Source organism: Dromiciops gliroides, chromosome 2, assembly GCF_019393635.1.
Source record: "Dromiciops gliroides isolate mDroGli1 chromosome 2, mDroGli1.pri, whole genome shotgun sequence".
In the NCBI taxonomy this organism is placed as follows: domain Eukaryota; kingdom Metazoa; phylum Chordata; class Mammalia; order Microbiotheria; family Microbiotheriidae; genus Dromiciops; species Dromiciops gliroides.
This window is the reverse complement of record NC_057862.1, coordinates 648,794,547-648,813,543: the sequence shown is the minus strand read 5'-3', so window position 1 is coordinate 648,813,543 and position 18,997 is coordinate 648,794,547. Positions and strand designations below refer to the sequence as shown.

Here is an 18,997-nt window from a genome sequence, read left to right as displayed (position 1 = left end):
TGAAGGGCATTCAAAGTCCTTCATAACCTAGTCCCTTCCTACCTTTGCAGCCTTATACCTTATTCCTCTCCATGTACCCTTTGATCTAGCCTCCTGGCTGTTCATAAACAAGACACTCCATCTCTCAGTCCCGGGTAGTCTCTCTGGCTGTCTCCCATGCCTAGAATGCTCTTCCTCTTCATCTCAACCTACTGAGGTCCCTGGCTTCCTTGTTGTTGTTTGTCCTTCATTTTCGAAGAGGACCACGACAGATGTCATGACTTGCAATGAATTGGATTTGAGGAAGGGCTGCGCAAAGTCACCAGCCTCACCCTCTGCTCCAGACTCATCTGGGTGGCGAGATATATTATCAGGACAACTAGAGATGGCCCCGGATGTCTAAGGTAATTGGGGTTAAGTGACTTGTCCAGCTCACACAGTTAGTTAGTGTCTGAGATGAGATTTGAACTCTGGTCCTCCCAACTTCAGGGTGAGTGCTTTATCCACTACGCCACCTAGCTATCCCTCCCTGGCTTCCTTAAGCCCCAACTAAAATTCTATCTTTTACAAGAAGCCTTTTCTATCCTTCTAAACTTTGTTAATTATTTTCTATTTGATATCATTTGCTTTGTACATATTTGTTTGAATGTGGTCTCTCCCATTAGACTGTAAGGTCCTTGAGGGCAGGGACTGCTTTTTTGCCTCTTTTGTATCTCCAGCGCATAGCATAGTGCTTGGCACATAAGTCATTTAATAAACGTTCATTTATTGTTATTCTAACTAGAATCTTTCAGTGAAGCAAAATTTCCATGACCTGTAAATTGAGTAGCAGAAAGAATTCTCATAGTTAAGTCAGGTTCTTATTTACTTTGGAACACTTAGTAGAAAGTTGTGTCCTTTGCCAATTTAAAAAATATGTGTATTCTCATTGATGCCTTTTGTCTTTTTTTTTTTTTTGTGGGACAATGAGGGTTAAGTGACTTGCCCAGGGCCACACAGCTAGTAAGTGTCAAGTGTCTGAGGCTGAATTTGAACTCAGGGCCAGTGCTTTATCCACTGCATCACCTAGCTGCCCCCTTTTGTCTTTTTATAACCACATCTTTCTCCAGACTGAACCCTACCCTGTGACAAAGAAAAACAGTTCAGCAAAAATATCCAATCCTGTGACTCAATATGACAACGAATGCAACAATAGTCTCTTCTAGTGGTTCCTTATTTCTCTATCATGAAAGATAAAGCCTATTTCAATATCTGTTCTCCTAAGAACTACACTGACTTTTCAATAATTCAGAGCTCTGCTTTCTTTGGTGATCTTTTAACACTGTTGAGGTCACTGCATAGATTGTTCTCTTGTTTCTGCTTCCCTCCCTCCCCTTCATCAGTTCATACACATTTTCCCAAATTTCTCTAAATTCTTCTTATGGGTAATCTCCTACTGACCAATAATATTCCACTAAATTTATATATTACAGTTCCACGCCCCCCCCCCAGACATGGCCCAATCAGTGGGCGCACATTTTGTTTCCAGTTCTTTATTATACCACAATGCATTGCTATAAAGAGCTTAATAAATATTTATTGAGTCATGGATTGTGATCTTTGTTGCTATCTTTGACTTTTAGCAGGTATATATGTTCCCAGGTGGGATCACTAGGTCTAAGGTTATGGATATATTTAGTCATTTTTTGAGTATAATTCCAAACTAAAATCCAGAATGAACTTGACCAACAGTGCACAGGTGTGCCTGTCTTCCTATAGGTCTTTCGACATCTTATATGAATTCTTTAGGATCAAGAGAATATCAGTGAACAAACAACGACAGCTTCTAAGTTTAGAGAGTTGTACAAATCATTCCTTATAACACCCTGCAAAGTAGTCGGTACAAGTATGATTATAACCACTTTATAGATAATAAAACTGGAGCTCATCGAGAGGAGATAAGTAACCGCAGGACACACAACTGGTAAATCTTCAAATCAGGATTCAAACCCAGGTCTCTCCTGACTCCTAGTCCCCTCTACCTCACTTCTACCCCAGCCTGCTTTCTATGCCTGGGCAGTAGCAACAGCAAAGATACATGCCCTACATTCTATCTGACTTGTTAAGTCCATTAAGTGACACCTGGGGCACACAGGTACCTATGGATTTGCACAGTCAAATTGATTAGACCAGTTGCTTTATCAAGAAGACTAGAACACAGAGCCTTCCACCTATCTACAGTTTCTCAAGGCTAGAGACAAAAGATAAATTAAGTAACATTGTTGTTAATCGGTGACTGTCTAGCATAACACCCATCTGAAGCACTAAATGTAACAACTCCCATTTCTTTACAAATCACCTTCCTCATTACTACCCTTAGAGGTGGGTAATAAAAGAAGTATCATCCCATTTTGAAGAGAATGAAACTGAGAGTCAAGGAGATTACATGACTTGCCTAGTGTCACAGAGATAGCAAGTACCAGAATTGGAATTTAAATTGTGGTCTTTCCTAACTCCAAATCGAATGCCCTTTCATTATGCCAGATTCCCTCTAAACTGTGCCCTGGTAAAGATCTCCAGAAACTCTTATTGTTCCTTTTTGCTCTTCCTAGTAAGCGTCAAGTTTCTGAGGCCAGATTTTAACTCAAGTCCTCCTGAATCCAGGGCCGGTTGAATTTCTTTCTATATTGGTGGTGCAATGGACGCAGTACTGATGACTCTGGAGTCAGGAAGATCAGAGCTCAAATCCAACCCAATACTTATTAGCTGTGTGACCCTCAGCAAGCCACTTAACCTCTGTTTTCCTCAGTTGCCTTATCCATAAAATGGATAAAAATAGCACCTCCTTAATAGATGTGGAGCACTTTGCAAATCTTAAAGAGCTATATAAGTGCTGGCTGTTATGACAGTCTCTATGGTACATTTCCAAGGGTAAAGAAAGAGGACTTAATTGTTAGGGACAAGTGAAAAGATCAAGAAAAGGTAAACTCAGGGGAACAAAAATCCAACTGCACCTTTGAAAACTGTCTGAGATTAGACTGCACAGTCTTCTTGGCCATCCCTTGCTCACCCTACCTCCATACACCTATATGTGAACCTTGCTTGGGAAATACCCAGCAGACACCACTTGTGTACAGGAAATGTGAAGGTAGTTATGAATCTGAACTGAATGGGTGTGGGAAATACTGCCCCTGAAGCTGCTGACTGGAGAAATGTACAATACCAGACAAAAGAAATGATGAAGAATTGTTCAATATGCATTTATTAAGTGCTTACTATATTGCCAGGCCTTCACTGAATGAACGTTGCCTGCCTTAATGCTTTGAGAATAACGGTGGGCAGACATCTGATGCTGCCCAACAAGGGAGCCTGACATCGATGGTGGTTGTAGGGGCACCATCAGAAAGAAGTTGCAGTCACCTCTAATACTGAGTTCTCACAAGTTGAGCGAAGATGTAGAGATTCTAAGTGAATTTCAAAAGGGACATGAAAGTGTTTGGGACTAAAGGGGTTTGGAATGAAGGATGTTATTGCTAAGTAGTTCTGAGTCTTCAGAGACCAAAGAATGAAGGATCTGTTTCAGATGCATTAATTTCCCCTGCCCTTTTCTCTGATGAGGGGAGACTCCCAGGGAAGTGAGTGGTAAGAAACATCTCAGTTTGTGTCTTGGAAAGCTCAAAGCAAAGTCTTTAGGAAAACCCTCACTTATGTTATAGCAGAGATGAACCACAATACTGAAAGCAACAGAAGAGAGTGAGCTTAATGGGCTCTTCTTAAACAAAAGGGAGACATGATTCTCTCTGTCTGAGCAAACGGAATTTTATCCACCAACACTCTCTAGCCAGGTGCTTTAGATAAGGAAGAAGTGCTGTACAACTAATTCATCACTAGTCAGGGGCCGGACTCTGCAGCTGGTCCAGGTGTGCCGGCCTGGCCTCCTACCCTAAATCCGGGATGATCAGGCTTGAGTGACATTGTGGCACTGTGACTGTGACGCTGGGCGAGTCCCTTAACATATTGGGTCCTTGGGGAACCCACCAAGGTTCTATGTTACAGAAAAGATGCTGACCTGCACTGGTAAAAGTTCCTCCCTGGAGCTCTTTCTACCGATGAAGTCACAAATTCTGTCCTTCTCACTCTCCCTGTGTGGCTCTCTGGTGCCTTCACAGGTAGGGCAGAGGCCAAGAAAAAAGCTCACATTCTCCTTTCTTTGCTGAACGATTGGCTAATGTCTCAGGGGTGAAATTTTATGGGCAGGTCAAAACAACTAGCTAAAAAGGAGGAATGGGGATTAACTATGGCTTTCTAATATATAGGTTTCCCCTTACATAGGTGATCTCAATTCTACATCTCCACTGGATTCCTAATTACAATTTACTCTCCAAAGGAATATTCCTTTCAAGAAAAGGGCAAAATCTCTAATTAATCTGAATAGCCATGAATAACTCCTGTGGACATGATATTAATGAACAAAATGGATCCTGCCTCTTCGCTGGAAGAGTCACAAACCATCCATGAGGTTATCTGAGGGCCTCTAAAAAGGTTCTGGCTTAAAACTGTAGGCAAAATTTAGGCCTTCACTTTCATATGAACAAAGCTCTGACTTAAAGTAATTTCCACAGTACCAACAAAGCTGCAGAATTTGAATAGTCAGGAAGACTAAGCTTAGAGTGAAATGCAATTAGAGTTTGCACTTATTAAAATAAGTTGGAATGATGGGTGAGATTGTCACTCTTCCTTCTCCTTTTTCTGTGACTGATCTCTTGAAATGAGGGTGGCACATTAAATGTGGGGAGGGCCCCTGGAATTTGCAGGGTTTTCTCTACCACTTCTGCTTCTCTTGGCTGCATTCCATTTCTTAGCCTCCCCCTCATTTACGTGGTCATTAACATCTTGATTTCTGGACAACGGCCACTCTCCCAATCCTAGGGAAGGTCTAATTTGAGATGGAACAAGAGTAATCCTCCTAAGGTTTTTCATCCAGTAATTACTGGTCAGTCCTAAATCTCCCGACCTCTGAACGGTTCTAAGTTATCCCGAGGATGCTAAAAGGTGGTTATGGAGATAGGGTGACCAAATCCTACACAGTTCCAAATTTATTCCTCTCCCATTTTCCCTCTAAGTGCTGGCTTCCACATGCTCCTGAAGGGTTCTCAACAAATGCTGTCAATGGCCCACCATGATCACACTGGTTGGGCTGGATGTCAGCATGTAGCCACAGACTGACACAGATGAAGGTCTCGCTGTGATCATGCTCAAATTGCCTCTCATCAGCAGTAGGGACACATTAAAACAGTTTGGCACCTGCAGAATCGGAAATAAAGCCACTTCTCTGATTCAAGAGCTGGCAGTGGGTGCATGGATGAGGGGAAGAGGGGGAGGGTGGTAAGCTAAAAAAAACCCCAACACACACACACACACACACACACACACACACACACACACACACACGACAAAACAGGGTGTTATAAAAGCCATCACTGTTGTGTCAAGTCACAATCTGAACCTCTTCCTCAATGTTTTAGTCAGATAAAAAAAAGATCTTTTACCAACAAGCTCTTGTTCCCCATGCCCCAAATAGGGAAGATTCAGGACTGTGACAAGGGAGTCAGAGGTGGGGTGGAGAAGAGCAGCATACACATGACTTAGCCCCTCTAAAAATGACCACAGGGTTGGGCAAATCCTCAATCACTGGGCAGTGATGGTGCCATGGAGCAAATCCCCTAGCCAATGTCTCCTAGCTTACCTATACCCCTGACCAAGGGAAACTGCAAATTGGGATTAGTTCCACAGGGCTGGATCTGTAACCCTAAGGGCTCATCTTTGAGAGTCAGAAGGAAAAGTAAAGGTCACTAGGGCTTCTGTTCCATGGTACCTGCCTCAACCCTCCACTGATAGCCAACTCTGAAGCTCAGAGGTGATCCTGAAGTCTACGGCCCCCAGCTGCAGAGCCTTCCACTCCAAGCTCTGCAGTGGTGTGGGGCTGGGGTCTGAAGACTAGGCCTCATCAGAGCTGACCAACAGGCAATAAATAGGTTGGCGTCAGCCATTCATGGAGATTGTCCATGGAGCAGTGAAGGCTCTATAATGGAGAGAGTCACCATGCTAGTGAAAAGCGCGGCTCTACGTCTTGCTAAGGGCCTTCCTGAGGGCACATGCCCTAGCACAGCAAGGGCCGCCCAATGCATGGGCCTGCTCCATAGGAGCCTGATGCTGCAGCATGTCATGGAGTCAGGGACCTCAGGGAAGCTACAACCAAGAGACTCAGGGCCCCAACTGGATCATGAGATTGTTTCTCCCTTTCACTCACAGAATCCACCCAGGGATTCAGGGGAGGCAGGTGGAGAGATGTTAAAAGCCCAGTACAGAAAGTTCAGTGAACAACAAAACTTTGCAGCTGTCTCATGCAGGTACCAGAGATCCATGAATTCCAGAAGCCTGCATTTCGCTCTCATCATGGTCTACTATTTGTGTTGATGGGTTGGTCAACTGTTACTTCACTTTCGGGGCTTCTTGGCTACTATGGTATTGCATCTGAGGCCATTTTCCTCCCTCTGGTATCTTGCATGAAACTAGGGGCTCTTAACCTGAGGTCTGTGAACTTGAGGTTTTTTTCCTCTCTAAATTTTGATAGCTATATTTCAATAGAGTTGGTTTTCTTTGTAATCCTCTATATTTTATTTTATGCATTTCAAAATGTTATTCTGAGACTAACAGAATGCCAAGAGTTCATGACACAAAAAAGGTTAAGATCTCCTTTTTAATTTCCTCACCATCCCTTTGTTCCCCATGTCCATCCATCTCTTCTCTTTTCTACCTCCCACCCGCATGCTTTTCCCTTCACTGATATTTTCTGATAATTTCTTAGCATATACCATATAGTTTAGCCTTTTTGGGAGGGGAGGACAAGACTTTTCTGGCTGACTTATTAGACCTTGCCCCTCCCACAAAGTATAGTAACTCTAGTCCCCCCAACCTTTGAATGTCTGACAATCACAACCACTCAGCAGGGCACCTGGTTCTACTTCCATACAATCCCACTCCTAGAAGGATTCATCTGCCCCCCACCAATTCAGAACAGCTAGGGAACCGTGCTCAGAGCATGCTGGCATTCTTCTGGGCAACTCTGTCCATTCAATGTATTGATAATTCCCTCCTTTCTAGGAATACTGACCCCCTGAGGGTAAATGGAACCCCTGGCTTTGTTTAGGGGGCTTGGCTTTTTCAGTTCTCACTTGGCATCTGGAGTAGAACCCAGAATCAGAAGAAATAATTTGAGTACTGAGTAGCAAACAGCAACAGGACAGGTTTCATCGCTGAGGAAGGGCATGCAGCTACACTGGAATCGGGGGCAAGGAAAGAGTTAATGGTACTACTCTTCCTCTTGAAATTTCTAAAAATACATGACAGATGGAAGGAGCGAGGCACAAAGGTGAGTAAGCCAAGCCGATGGTTCTCTGACCCCTTTACAAAACCACCTTTTCCGCAATTCTCTGGCTCCCTCCAGTATTTCCAAATTGCAAGTTTGATTTGGACAGGGAAAGGGTTAAGTTTAATTTATACTGATTCCTATTTAATATCATTCTCTCCCCGTCGGAGCCAGCAGCTGTGAGCTGATTGTACTCTCTCATTATGCAGTCTGTATCGCTAATGGCCTGTGACAAAGGCATGCCATCTTCCAGGCCTTACCCCCGAGAGCCAATTAAACACACATACTCCCTTCCTGTTTGCAGCGCATTACAATGAAATTAAACTGAATTTCAAAATCATTTTCTCCTAAAGACATCTCTTTACAATAATTAATGCATGCTATTCCTTTTCAACTGAAATATTCATCAGGAGTGTTGACTAAAAAAAAAATTTTTTTTTAAAGCTGACTGCCCCACATTTCCCATTGCTTGCTGCCATCATCAACTCACTGAACCTCGCTGTTGGCAAAATTCACAGGGTTTCAGTTCCAGTGTTTTTAAAGGAAGGGGAAAAAATATTTGCAGGGTTTTTTTATTTTTTTAATCTGAAGTTAAAAATAAAGGAAGATGGTCACAAAGGGAGTCTCACCGGAAAGTCAAGTTTCCAATTCTGGGCTATTTGTGATGCTGCAGCGGTGATATACTAAAGATGAGGATGGGAAGTGGTTTCATTGCTATGGTTCTTATATACGGAATTAAAATCATCATAAAAGTGGGATTCTGTATCCACTAGATTAGCTTGCTTTAATGAGGTGGAATGAACAAAAGAAAAACAGGACATGCGAGTAGGATGCGTGTCAGTAAGCTAACAGTGTACTACCATGGACAGAGGCATCAGGGAATACATTAATGCAAAGGTATTTACTTACCAGAGGCTTTCAAGTACCAAAGAACTTCTGGTACTAGGGAGAATCTATGAGGAATGGAGCTATTTGTATTTTCATTTCGCCATGTGTGACATTCATTTTTCTAGACACTTCAGGGTACTGTGTGTATGCATAGATATATGCATATATGTATGTGTGTCTGTATTATATGTAATATATAAATTTATAATATAAATATTACATTTTGGGAGTGGTGGGTAGGAAGGTCTTGAACCCACTTTCCCTGGGGGTTAGTTATAAACCTTCATCCTCCAAACCCTGTGGAACTCTACAAATAATCCTCTCCCAGTTCAGTGAACCCTATCCCCCTCTGCTTCAAGTCAATAAGAAATGGGAGCCTGGACCCTCTTATAGAGAGGGCAGATACATTTCTCCACCCTCACCCTCACCCTGCTATGATTCACCAACTAGATTCACTTAACTCTTTCTAACCACAGCTGCTGAGAAGGGAAAAGATGGGGCTGGAAATCTGGGTGTGCCTGACTGGGATTCGGGTCCAAAGGTGAGAGAAAACAAATCAGGCTGTGGTGACAGAGGACATAACCAAACCCCAGTCCTGCCTTCCTTGTCAGGGGGGCTGCATCAAGGGAAGGCAGAATGTGGCACACTCTCCCTGTTTGAGGGTGGGAACTCTGAGATTCACGAGTGACTCGGGAGTGGGGGGGGGGCCCTGCTACCCCAGAGGAGTCTGCTGGGCTCTCACTCTTCTGAGTTCCTGTCCCTGACCTTGCATTCCTTCATCAGCCCTTACAAAGAGCCCCAGTCACATAGCAGCAATGTAATCTAGATCCCTGGAGACCTGAGCACAGGGAACAAACTCTTCCAAGAAAGCCACAGGGACCATATTACTAACTATTAAAAAAAACAAACCAAACCCCTCCCCCCTCTCTCATGCACATATGCACCTTTATCACCAGGTGATAATCACCAATCCCTCTCTGCCTCCTCCTTTCCCTCTCCAGCTCTGCAGCTTGATGGCAGAATAGGGAGGTGGAAGGAAGACCATGTCTGGGATGGGGAAGGTGGAAAGGATAGGGAGGTCTACTGCAGTGTGTGTGTGTGTGTGTGTGTGTGTGTGTGTGTGTGTGTGTGTGTGTGTGTGTGTGTGGGAGTTCTGACTTGCAGGCTTCCCTTTGCAAGCATTGAGGTAGGTTTGCCCTCACTGAAGGCCTGCATTGGATGAGTGCTCACCAGGTATGATGTAAGTGGGGAATTCTTTTGGGGGACAGGTGGGATGAGATGGCCAGGGAGTGAGGACCCTTCAGTCTGAAAATTCTGTGACCCAATTTGTCAAGTGAATGACGGGTGCAGTTCTCTGGCTGTGGCACTGGTGAGTTCTGACATCACTACTCTGTTGTCATCAGCAGAGGGACTGGGCCCTAATCAACTTCTTCTCCAGTGGGTGCCAGGTTTGGAGCAAAAAGGGACTTGGGGGTGGGAAAGAGGATGTGCCCCCATAGGGAGCCAGCCTGGAAGCAGATGTTTCTCAAATGCTTCAAGCCAAAAGGATGCACTGACATGGCAAGAATGAGCTGCATGTAAATTCCAGAGGTGCTGTGACATCTCCAAACGAACAAAACAAACAGCTTCCAAGATCCTATGGAGATGAATTCTGGGTTCCCTTTGACTTTTGCTGACCAGTGTTGCATGACCCACCTTCATCCTTCATTACTTTTTTTTTCTTTTCTTTTCTATTCTATTTTTTTGTCGGGCAATGAGGGTTAAGTGACTTGCCCAGGGTCACATAGGTAATAAGCGTCAAGTGTCTGGGGCCAGATTTGAACTCAGGTGCTCCTGAATCCAGGGCCGGTGTTTTATCCACTGTGCCACCTAGCTGCCCCCAGCATTTATTTCCTTAAATGACCGATCAGGTTTGCCTCTGCCAGGCTATATGGAAGAAGAGGTTTGAATGTATAGAAAAATGTTCAGTAAAAGAGAAATAATAATGAGGAGGAAGATGGCCAGCAGGGTCTGCCAAGTATGTCACACATACCACCTCAGTCAATGTTCAGAACAACCCTGTGAGGTAGGGGTTACCATTGACTCCATTTTATAGATGAGGAAAGGTTAAAATCATATGTCCAGGATCACAAGGACAATAAGGGACTGAGTCAGGATTTGAACTCAGGGCTACTAACTCCAAGGCAGCAAGGTAGTGCAATGGATAGAGCACTGGCCTTGGAGTCTGGAAGACCCATCTTTTGTGAGTTCAAAGCTGGTCTCAGACAATTATTGACTGTTTGATCCTGGGTGAGTCCCTTAACCTTATTTGCCTCAGTTTTCTCATCTGTCAAATGAGCTGGAAAAGGAGATGGCAAACCACTCCAGTATCTTTGCCAAGAAAACCCCAAATGGGATCACCGAGAGTCAGACGCAACTGAAAAACAACTAAACAACAAAAAATTACCAACCCCAAGTCCAAGACTATCCTCTGTGCTACCCAGATGAATTGTTTCAGATGCCAGGTAGGGGCAAGGAAAGGGTCAGAGGGAATAAATGAATGGGTTCTTTATGGCTCAAAACTTTAGATATTATGAAGAAATAGACCTAAGACTCATTTGGCTGCAGTCATGGGGGTAGAGTGGGAGAGAAAAAGAAGACCAAGAAATGACCCAAAAGGACGGAGCTGATCTCACTGATTTGCCCTTTTTTTAGGGGGGTGGTGGTGAGGCAATTGGGGTTAAGTGACTTGCCCAGGGTCACACAGCTAGTAAGTGTTAAGTGTCTGAGGTCGGATTTGAACTCGAGTCCTCCTGACTCCAGGGCCAATGCTCTATCCACTGTGCCACCTAGCTGCCTGACTTGCCCTTTTCAATGAACAACCAGATCCTAGAGTCTGAAATGACCCATAAAGAGATAACCAAAATTCCATGCAGATCGGCCTCACTTTAAAAGATAAAATTTTAAAACAGCACTACCAGATGCAAGACAAGAATGATCTACAGAACAAGTGCTTTGGGGATGGGTCAGGGGGATCATTTGCATTTCAAGAGGATCCCATGTAGTGCTTTAATTTCCATAGACCTTTTCAGAAAACAGGTCTATCCTGGAAAGGGGGTTATGTTCCTAGGTACCTGGAGAGCTGGGGCTCCGGGAGTAGTTTCCATTTTGAATCTGGCAGTCAGAGAGAACCCACAGACAGGACCCACATGGGTCAATCATAGACCCTTCCATGTTACCTTGCTCAGCAGAATAAGGTCATCTCTTCTCACCTCATCTGATCATGATATTTTTGCACTAAATGCCTATGTTCTTCAGGAATGCTCTGAGAGGGAACCCAGGGCTGATCCCCAAGAAAGAATCCTAAGAATGTAAGGCAGTTTCTAGTATCTTCTCTTTTTTTTCATCATCATCAGAATAGATGGACACGTGCATGTATACATAATGTATGTACACATGCATGCACATATGTGTCTGCATATACATACGAGGTTTTAAACTTAAAACTGTACTAAGGTTTTTTTGGGATACCCTATGTGCATATGTAGATATATGTACATATGTCTATGTATGTGTCTGTGTCTATGTCTGCATATGTATCCACACACACAAACATACAGATACATGTCTTAATAGCTTAAAATAGCATTGAGACTTGGTATGTTTTTTCGGTTAAAAACATTTTTTTTAAAAAAACCACACTGTATGTGTAAATGTGTATGTGTATGACAACTTTCCTCCCAACCTTGTAAAGTAGGTAGTACAAGTACTATTTATCATATACTCATTTTGTGAATGAGTCACTGAGAAGTGAGGGGACTTGTTCAGAATCTCACCCCCAGTGCATGCTCACTGGGGTTTTCTGACTCTGAGGTCACTGCTCTTTCCACTCTCCCTACAGTGCATCTCAGTGAATCCTCTTTCCAGACTAAGGACATGAAAAGTATAACTGGGTCATACCTGTTTTGAACCAGCCATCGGATGTGAAAGCACTCTTGGTTTCTTCAGGCTTGTTCCAGTATTCTCGGAATACTGTAGGGCCTCTGACCAAAAGTTCCCCTTCTTTGTTCTCTGAGCCCAGAGTCACCTAAAGAAAAGATTAGGGAAAGAAGGTGAATCTTATTTTGAAGGAAGGCAAGAAAAGAGGACCAGGCAGCCAGGAAACATTTCTGCCTGACCAAAGACAGATCACACTGAAATGTGCTCAATATGGTTCCTAAAAGCATTTCCTCCAAAGTATGGAATATTTATTTGCTGAGTGCCTATGGCCTGTGACACTCTCTCCAGTGCTCTGTGGGCTATGGATGACTCATGCACCCTGACCTCAGGTAGCTTACAATCAATCAACCACCCAAAGCCTAGATTGTCTGTCTTTACAAAGTATCTTGTGTATCTGGAAGAAGTGCTTGAGCAGCTACTCTCTGCACCCTCCATTTGCTAGATTTTGAGTGTAAATGAAGAAAATGGAAACTGCTCTAAGCTTTTTCTTTCCATGAGTGCTTTTGCAATACAGATGGACTTTTATAGTCACTGGCTCACTTGGATAGACTAGGGGTCCAGCCACTGCCATATGTATTCTGCGGCTTGATCCTGGACAGTTAATATCATAGAAGTGATTGATTTTCCTCATGCTATAGGAATTGTGGGACTTCAGCGGTGAAATCAAATGTTGCTCTTAGTACAAAGCAAGGCTTGCCCTTAGTTTGGCACATGGATGGCAGCTTTTAACCCATGCTTGCAAATAGGAGATGAACTTTAGCGGGGTCTGTTTTAGCCAGTAAGAAGCAGGTGGCCCATGGAAGGAGTAGGGAATGAAGAAGGGAAAGATTGTCAGAATAAGTGAGATCTGGGTCAATGAATAGTGGAGGCATGTCACAGGAAAACAATGAATAATGAAACTGTTAATTATTATACATTTATTAGGCAACTACTTGGAAGCAAGATCTATTAGTTGGAGTAGATTTTAAAAAAAGACAAAACAGACTTTCTTCATGAGGAACTTATAACCTAAGAGGAAAAACCATATTTACAAATAATCATGGTGCTTAGATAGAACTCTGGGCCTGGAGTCAAGAAGAGCTGAGTTCAAATCTAGCCTTGGACATTTACTAGCAGTATAACCCTGATCTAGTCAGTTAACCTCTGCTTGCCTCAGTTTCCTTGCTTGTAAAATGAGGATAATAATTGCACCCACTTTCCAGGCTTACAGTAAGGATCAAATGATATAATATTGGTAAAGTAGTATCTGATATAAATGGTAATTGTTATCATCATTGTCATCACTGAAGGAAAATGGTATGAGAAATATGAGGTGTGAGAGTTCCTTCACCTGAAAGAGATCAGGGAAGAATTCATAGAGGAGGTGGCATCTGAGTTGGGCCTTGAAGGGAGTGACTTCAATAGATAAATATGAGATGGGTGGTGAGGGTGAGAGAGGAGGGTTCATTACAGTCATGTAGACTATAGTAGAATGCCATAAGGAAGTAATGGCAAAATGTAAAGAAAGACATCCAAGTACCTGGGGCATTACAAACAATGACAGGATGTCTTACAAAAGGAAAAAAAAAAAAAAGATGTTGAGGAGGTGAGCTTGGCTTATATTTAGAGCAGATGAGTTTCCAAGCTGTGGGGATCTGCTTCTCATCCCCTATAATCTGGCTAACCATGGACTGATAAAAGAATCTTTCATACCCCTTAGCAAATGATCTCATTGTGTCTTCAATTACAAAATTACTCATGGCTGGGACAATCTACACTTATGACTGGAGTGATCTTAATAAGATATGTAGCTCTGAACTCCCAACTGGTTGCTTATTCCCCAAGAAAGCTCATATTCAAGGTATTATCCTGTTTTGCATTCTGCAGCAATCCACAGCAATTTGGAAAAAAGATCTTCCTAGCATCTACAATATATTTTCCAGGACTTTAAAAAAATAATAAACATTTTTATTTATAGTTTTGAGTTCCAAGTTTTATCCCTTCTTCCCTCCCTCCCTGAGGGGGTAAGCAATCATATACAGGTTATACATTGCTATTATGTAAAATATTACCATATTAGTCATTTTGTATAAGAAAACTTGGATAAAAGAAAAAAATGAAAGCGTGAAAATCGCATGCTTCAGTCTGTGTTCAATCAATATCAGTTCTTTCTTTGGAGGTGGAGAGTATGCTTCATCATTAGTCCTTTGGGATTGTCTTGAATCATTGTATTGCTGAGAATAGTGAAGTCATTCACAGGTCTTTATCAAACAATATTGCTGTCACTGTGCACAATGTTCTCCTGGTTCTGCTCACTTTACTTTGCATACAGTTCATACAAGTCTTTCCAGGCCTTTCTGAAAGCATCCTGCTTGTCATTTCTTACAACACAGTAATATTCCATCACTATCATATACCACAGCTTCTTTAGCTATTCCCCAATGGATGGGCATTCCTTTGATTTCCAGTTCTTAGCCACCACAAAAAGAGCTGCTATAAATATTTTTGTACAAATAGGTTTTTTCCTATCTTTTGGAATATCTTTGGGATATAAACCTAGCAGTGATACTGCTGGATCGAAGTATAGTTCTATAGCCCCTTGGGCATAGTTCCAAATTGCTCTCCAGAATGGTTGGATCTTTTCACAGCTCCACCAACAGTGGATTAATGTTTTCAGGACTTTTAAACTGTTTTTGCTAAAAGTTAGGATACACACTTCCGGGTCATATAAGCAACAAACTGGGGGGTGGGGTGGGGGGAGAGGGAGTCTGAAATTACCAAAAATTTTAGGAAGAAGAAAACTCAAAGACTTGAGCAGATAAACCAATAGGTAAACATCAACAGCAAGAAAGAACTATGGCCTCCAGATCTATTAAGCAAATTCAGGTATCTATGAATACATATTGCAAAATAAGGGAAAATTATACTGCACTCGAGACAGAGGACCATGTGGAAGGTGAGAACACAGAATCATAACATGCTGTTCCTGAGTGGTTCAAAAGAGAAATGAGAACTATGAGAACAGAATTTATAGGCTGCTTAGCAAAAATAATGGGCAAAATAGAAAAACTGGAAAATCTCACCAAAGAAACAAAAGAGAATAGATTGCAAATATATAGAAGTGAAAGACAGTCTAGAAGAAAAGCGAAACCTAATAATATTAAAAGAAAATATGCTCACTATGCAAAGAAAACATACTGATCTTGAAGCTAGGATTCAGACTTTTAAACTGTTTTTGTTGAACCTAAACATCAGTCTCCCAGAATGATAGGACAGAAAAACCTTAACACCATAATGCAGGAAATAAAAGAATAAAAACTGCCCAGAAATTCTGAACATAAAGAATAAAATACCAAAGGAAAGAATTCACAAATCACTTCTAGGAATACAAAACAAAACCAAACCACAAACCAAAACACCCAAGCCTGCAAACTCCCAGATACAGAGCGTTTAAATTTAAAAATTCAATTCAGAAACAAGAAGTTCTGCAAAAGATCAGGAGAAGGACTTTCAAATACAAAAGAAAGGATGTTCAAAAAATGCAAGACCATTTTGCACACACCAGAAAACATAGGAGAGAATGGAAACTTCAGATACTATAAGCTTATTATACATAGGTTATAACACCATCCAACAAGATAAGAAACACAACTCCTTATACTTCTCTGTAAGATAACACTAAAAATCCTATAGATACATAACTATTTGTTGTAGCTCCTTTTGTCGTGGCAAAGGGGGTGCCCATCTAACAAGGAATGGCTCATTTCAAATTATGGCACATGAATGTAATGGAATACTACTGTGATCTAGAAAATAACAAAAGGAATGGCTTTAGAGAAACTTGGAAGACTTGTATGGACTGATGCAGAATAAAGTGAGCAGAACCAGGTAAACTTATACTATAACATCAATATTGTAAAAATTAATAATTTTCAAAGACTTAAGAACCATGATCAGGCCAATAATCAATCATAATTCCAGAAGACTGATAATGAAGCATGATAAACCATCTACTGATGGAAAAGGGATAGAGTGAGACACACATTTGTGCACGTGGGCAATATGGGAATTTTTTTTTGCTTGATTATGCTTATTTGTTACAAGTGTTTTTGTTTTTGTTTTCTTTTCTCCGTGGTGGGGGAGGATGAAAAATGCTTAATATTTGAAAAATATTAAAAAGAAAGAGCTATAGTATATGAGAACATAGGGAAATCAGCTGTAACTATGTTTCTAAAGAAAACAGAGGGCTTACAGAATTCTCTAGGAGGGACATTGTACAAGTTTGTCAGTCTCCTTTGTGGTATGTGGAGGCCAAAACAAACATATCACATATTACTTTAAACAAAGGAGCTTCAGTTGAAGGTCATGCTGTTTGATTATAAATATAATGTTAGATTATTTACAATCCTACTGGCCTGCTTCTCAAAGAGAATCACCTTTCTCTAGTGGACCCTATTACCAAAGTCTCTGGTAAATATAACGAAAATAACAGCATCATAATAATCTTTCTTGTTTTCTGGAACAATTTTAATTTCCTTCCTATTTTCCCCTTCCTCCCTCTTTCCTTCCTTCTTTCCTTCCTCTCTCCCCTGTCCCCTCTCCAAAGTTAGAAGCAATACTTCCAAAACCCCAGTTCCCTGCTCTTATAGGTAGTAAAGCATTCTGTATTTCTGAAACCAGGCTAACAATGAATTGAGAATTGCTGTTATAGATCTTAATTGCTTGGGAAGGTAACCACTGGAACCAATCTGATGAGATATAATGATTGTTTTTCATGTCATATTCTCTAAGTATACCTTGGACTCATTGGGCAAAATGGGTTCTGCCAAGTCTCCTGCTCACTGGCCACAAAAGTCATTGAATCCAGGAAGGGGTTTTTTCAGCCTTAAGGAGTCAACCAAGAAACCACACTGGCCTTTTCAGTGATCAGGTTTACATGGTTAGTGGTGACTGTGGCTGATTTAATTGGGATAATTTTGTTGGTTGGGAAAAGGCCCAGTTTTTGAAATGACAGCTGTGCAGGATACCAGCTGCCAGGTGTGGCACTGGGTACTACCAGCTACCAAGTGTCCATCTTATGGGGAAAATGCAATTCTCCCTTTTTACCCAGGGAATCCAGGTGAGTAGCAGTCCCAGAAGAGAATATCTGACATCTCTTTTCCAAATCCTATAGTCATTACTGAAAATATCAAGAAATGTACTTTAAAATAAGTTGATTAAAACAGACCAATACCTGAAGAAAAAATAACCACCTCTCATCACCTTCTGTGCCACACTTTTTAAGGACTGAACTGATCAAGGAGCCACTGTGGGTAGGTCAAGCTCATCCCTGGACCTGCTTCAGTGACTAATAACTAAGACCAACCTGTCAGCGATAACACAACCTCTAAGTTGGTGTTAACTCTTCTAGGCTTGGGGAATGAGTCACAGAGCACTGGACAAAGGGGCAGGCAGTTACCCTCAGGTAGCAGCAGGGGGCATCTGTGGTCCTTGACCATTCAAGGCTTGGCAGCACTTATGATGAGATGTAGGAGGCAAGGTGAACAACCAGCCTCAGATCACGCTGGTTTTGTGAGAGTGACCCTTAAAACCAAGACTATCTCAAATAGATTTAATTGATGGGCATTGTTAGCTTGCATAGTCATACTAATTCAAGCCATAAGGCTATATGGGTCAGACAACAAGCAAGCTTGACTCAGCAAACATTTTTGAAGCATTCTGGCTAGAGACTACGGATCCAAAGTTGAAATTGAAAAACAGTCCCTGCCCTTGGGGAACTTACATTCTATTGGGCCACAGATCTTAGCCCCCAAATTATGGGCAATAGACACACACACAAAAGGACTATATTTGCATTTCATTTCCATATACCACACGAGTTAAATTTGAACAGCTGGTAAAAATGTCATGGGCTATGAACATTTTTGCTGTTCTTAACACTGGTTGATCCTGTCTGATGGGTTTCTTCCCACCTATGCTATTGTTTCATGGGGTTTCCTGATTGCTCTTGAGCTACACTAAAGAAATTAATTGGTAGCTAAGTACTTGCTAGACTCCATTTATAAATTCCATCTGGCAATGGTTTGCCTCTGCCCTTTGCCTTCCTAAGGAGAAGACGTGTCCACACTGTGAAACGCGACAATGCATTATTAATGGCTACAAGAAGAAAAGGAGAGAGAGAGAACTGTCTTTTGGAGAAGAAGAATATCTGGAAGCAGATCCCTCTAATTCCATAACAGTTTTGCTTCCTCCATTTTTTTCAAGACAGTACATTCACAATAACTGCCATGATATCCTAAGGCATGAAGGAAAGAGCTGGTAAGGCTGCTGGGTGGTTTCAGCAAAGGGGCACCAAACAGTGGAAGCAACACTAAAGCTACCTGCCAGAGAAGAGAGAACAAAAGGAAATGCTACCAAATAGATATTTACCATTGGATTCATCTAAGAATTGGGAGACCTGGATAATACTTTGATTTGTTTGGGCTCAGATATTATCATTTAGGGGGCAGCTAGGTGGCACAGTGGATAGAGCACTGGCCCTGGATTTAGGAGGACCTGAGTTCAAATCCAGCCTCAGACACTTAACACTTGCTAGCTGTGTGACCCTAGGAAAGTCACTTAACCCCAATGGCCTCACCAAAAAGAAAAAAAAAAGATATTATCATTTAGGGTTACAGTGACTATGGATTTTACTTGGCCAACAATGGTGTCTAGAGACTTGGATCCAGCTTTGATCAAGGTAGGAGGTTTTGTGTGCCAACAATC

The 18,997-nt window shown here is 41.9% G+C and overlaps 1 protein-coding gene across 1 annotated transcript in view; it reads right to left on the bottom strand.

Annotated features, from left to right (window-relative positions):
• Positions 1-18,997, bottom strand: part of ACSF3 (acyl-CoA synthetase family member 3) — a 268,701-nt gene that overhangs the window by 91,451 nt on the left and 158,253 nt on the right. The window contains 1 exon segment of the mRNA XM_043981199.1: positions 12,215-12,341. Coding sequence (XP_043837134.1) covers positions 12,215-12,341 — 127 coding nt within the window.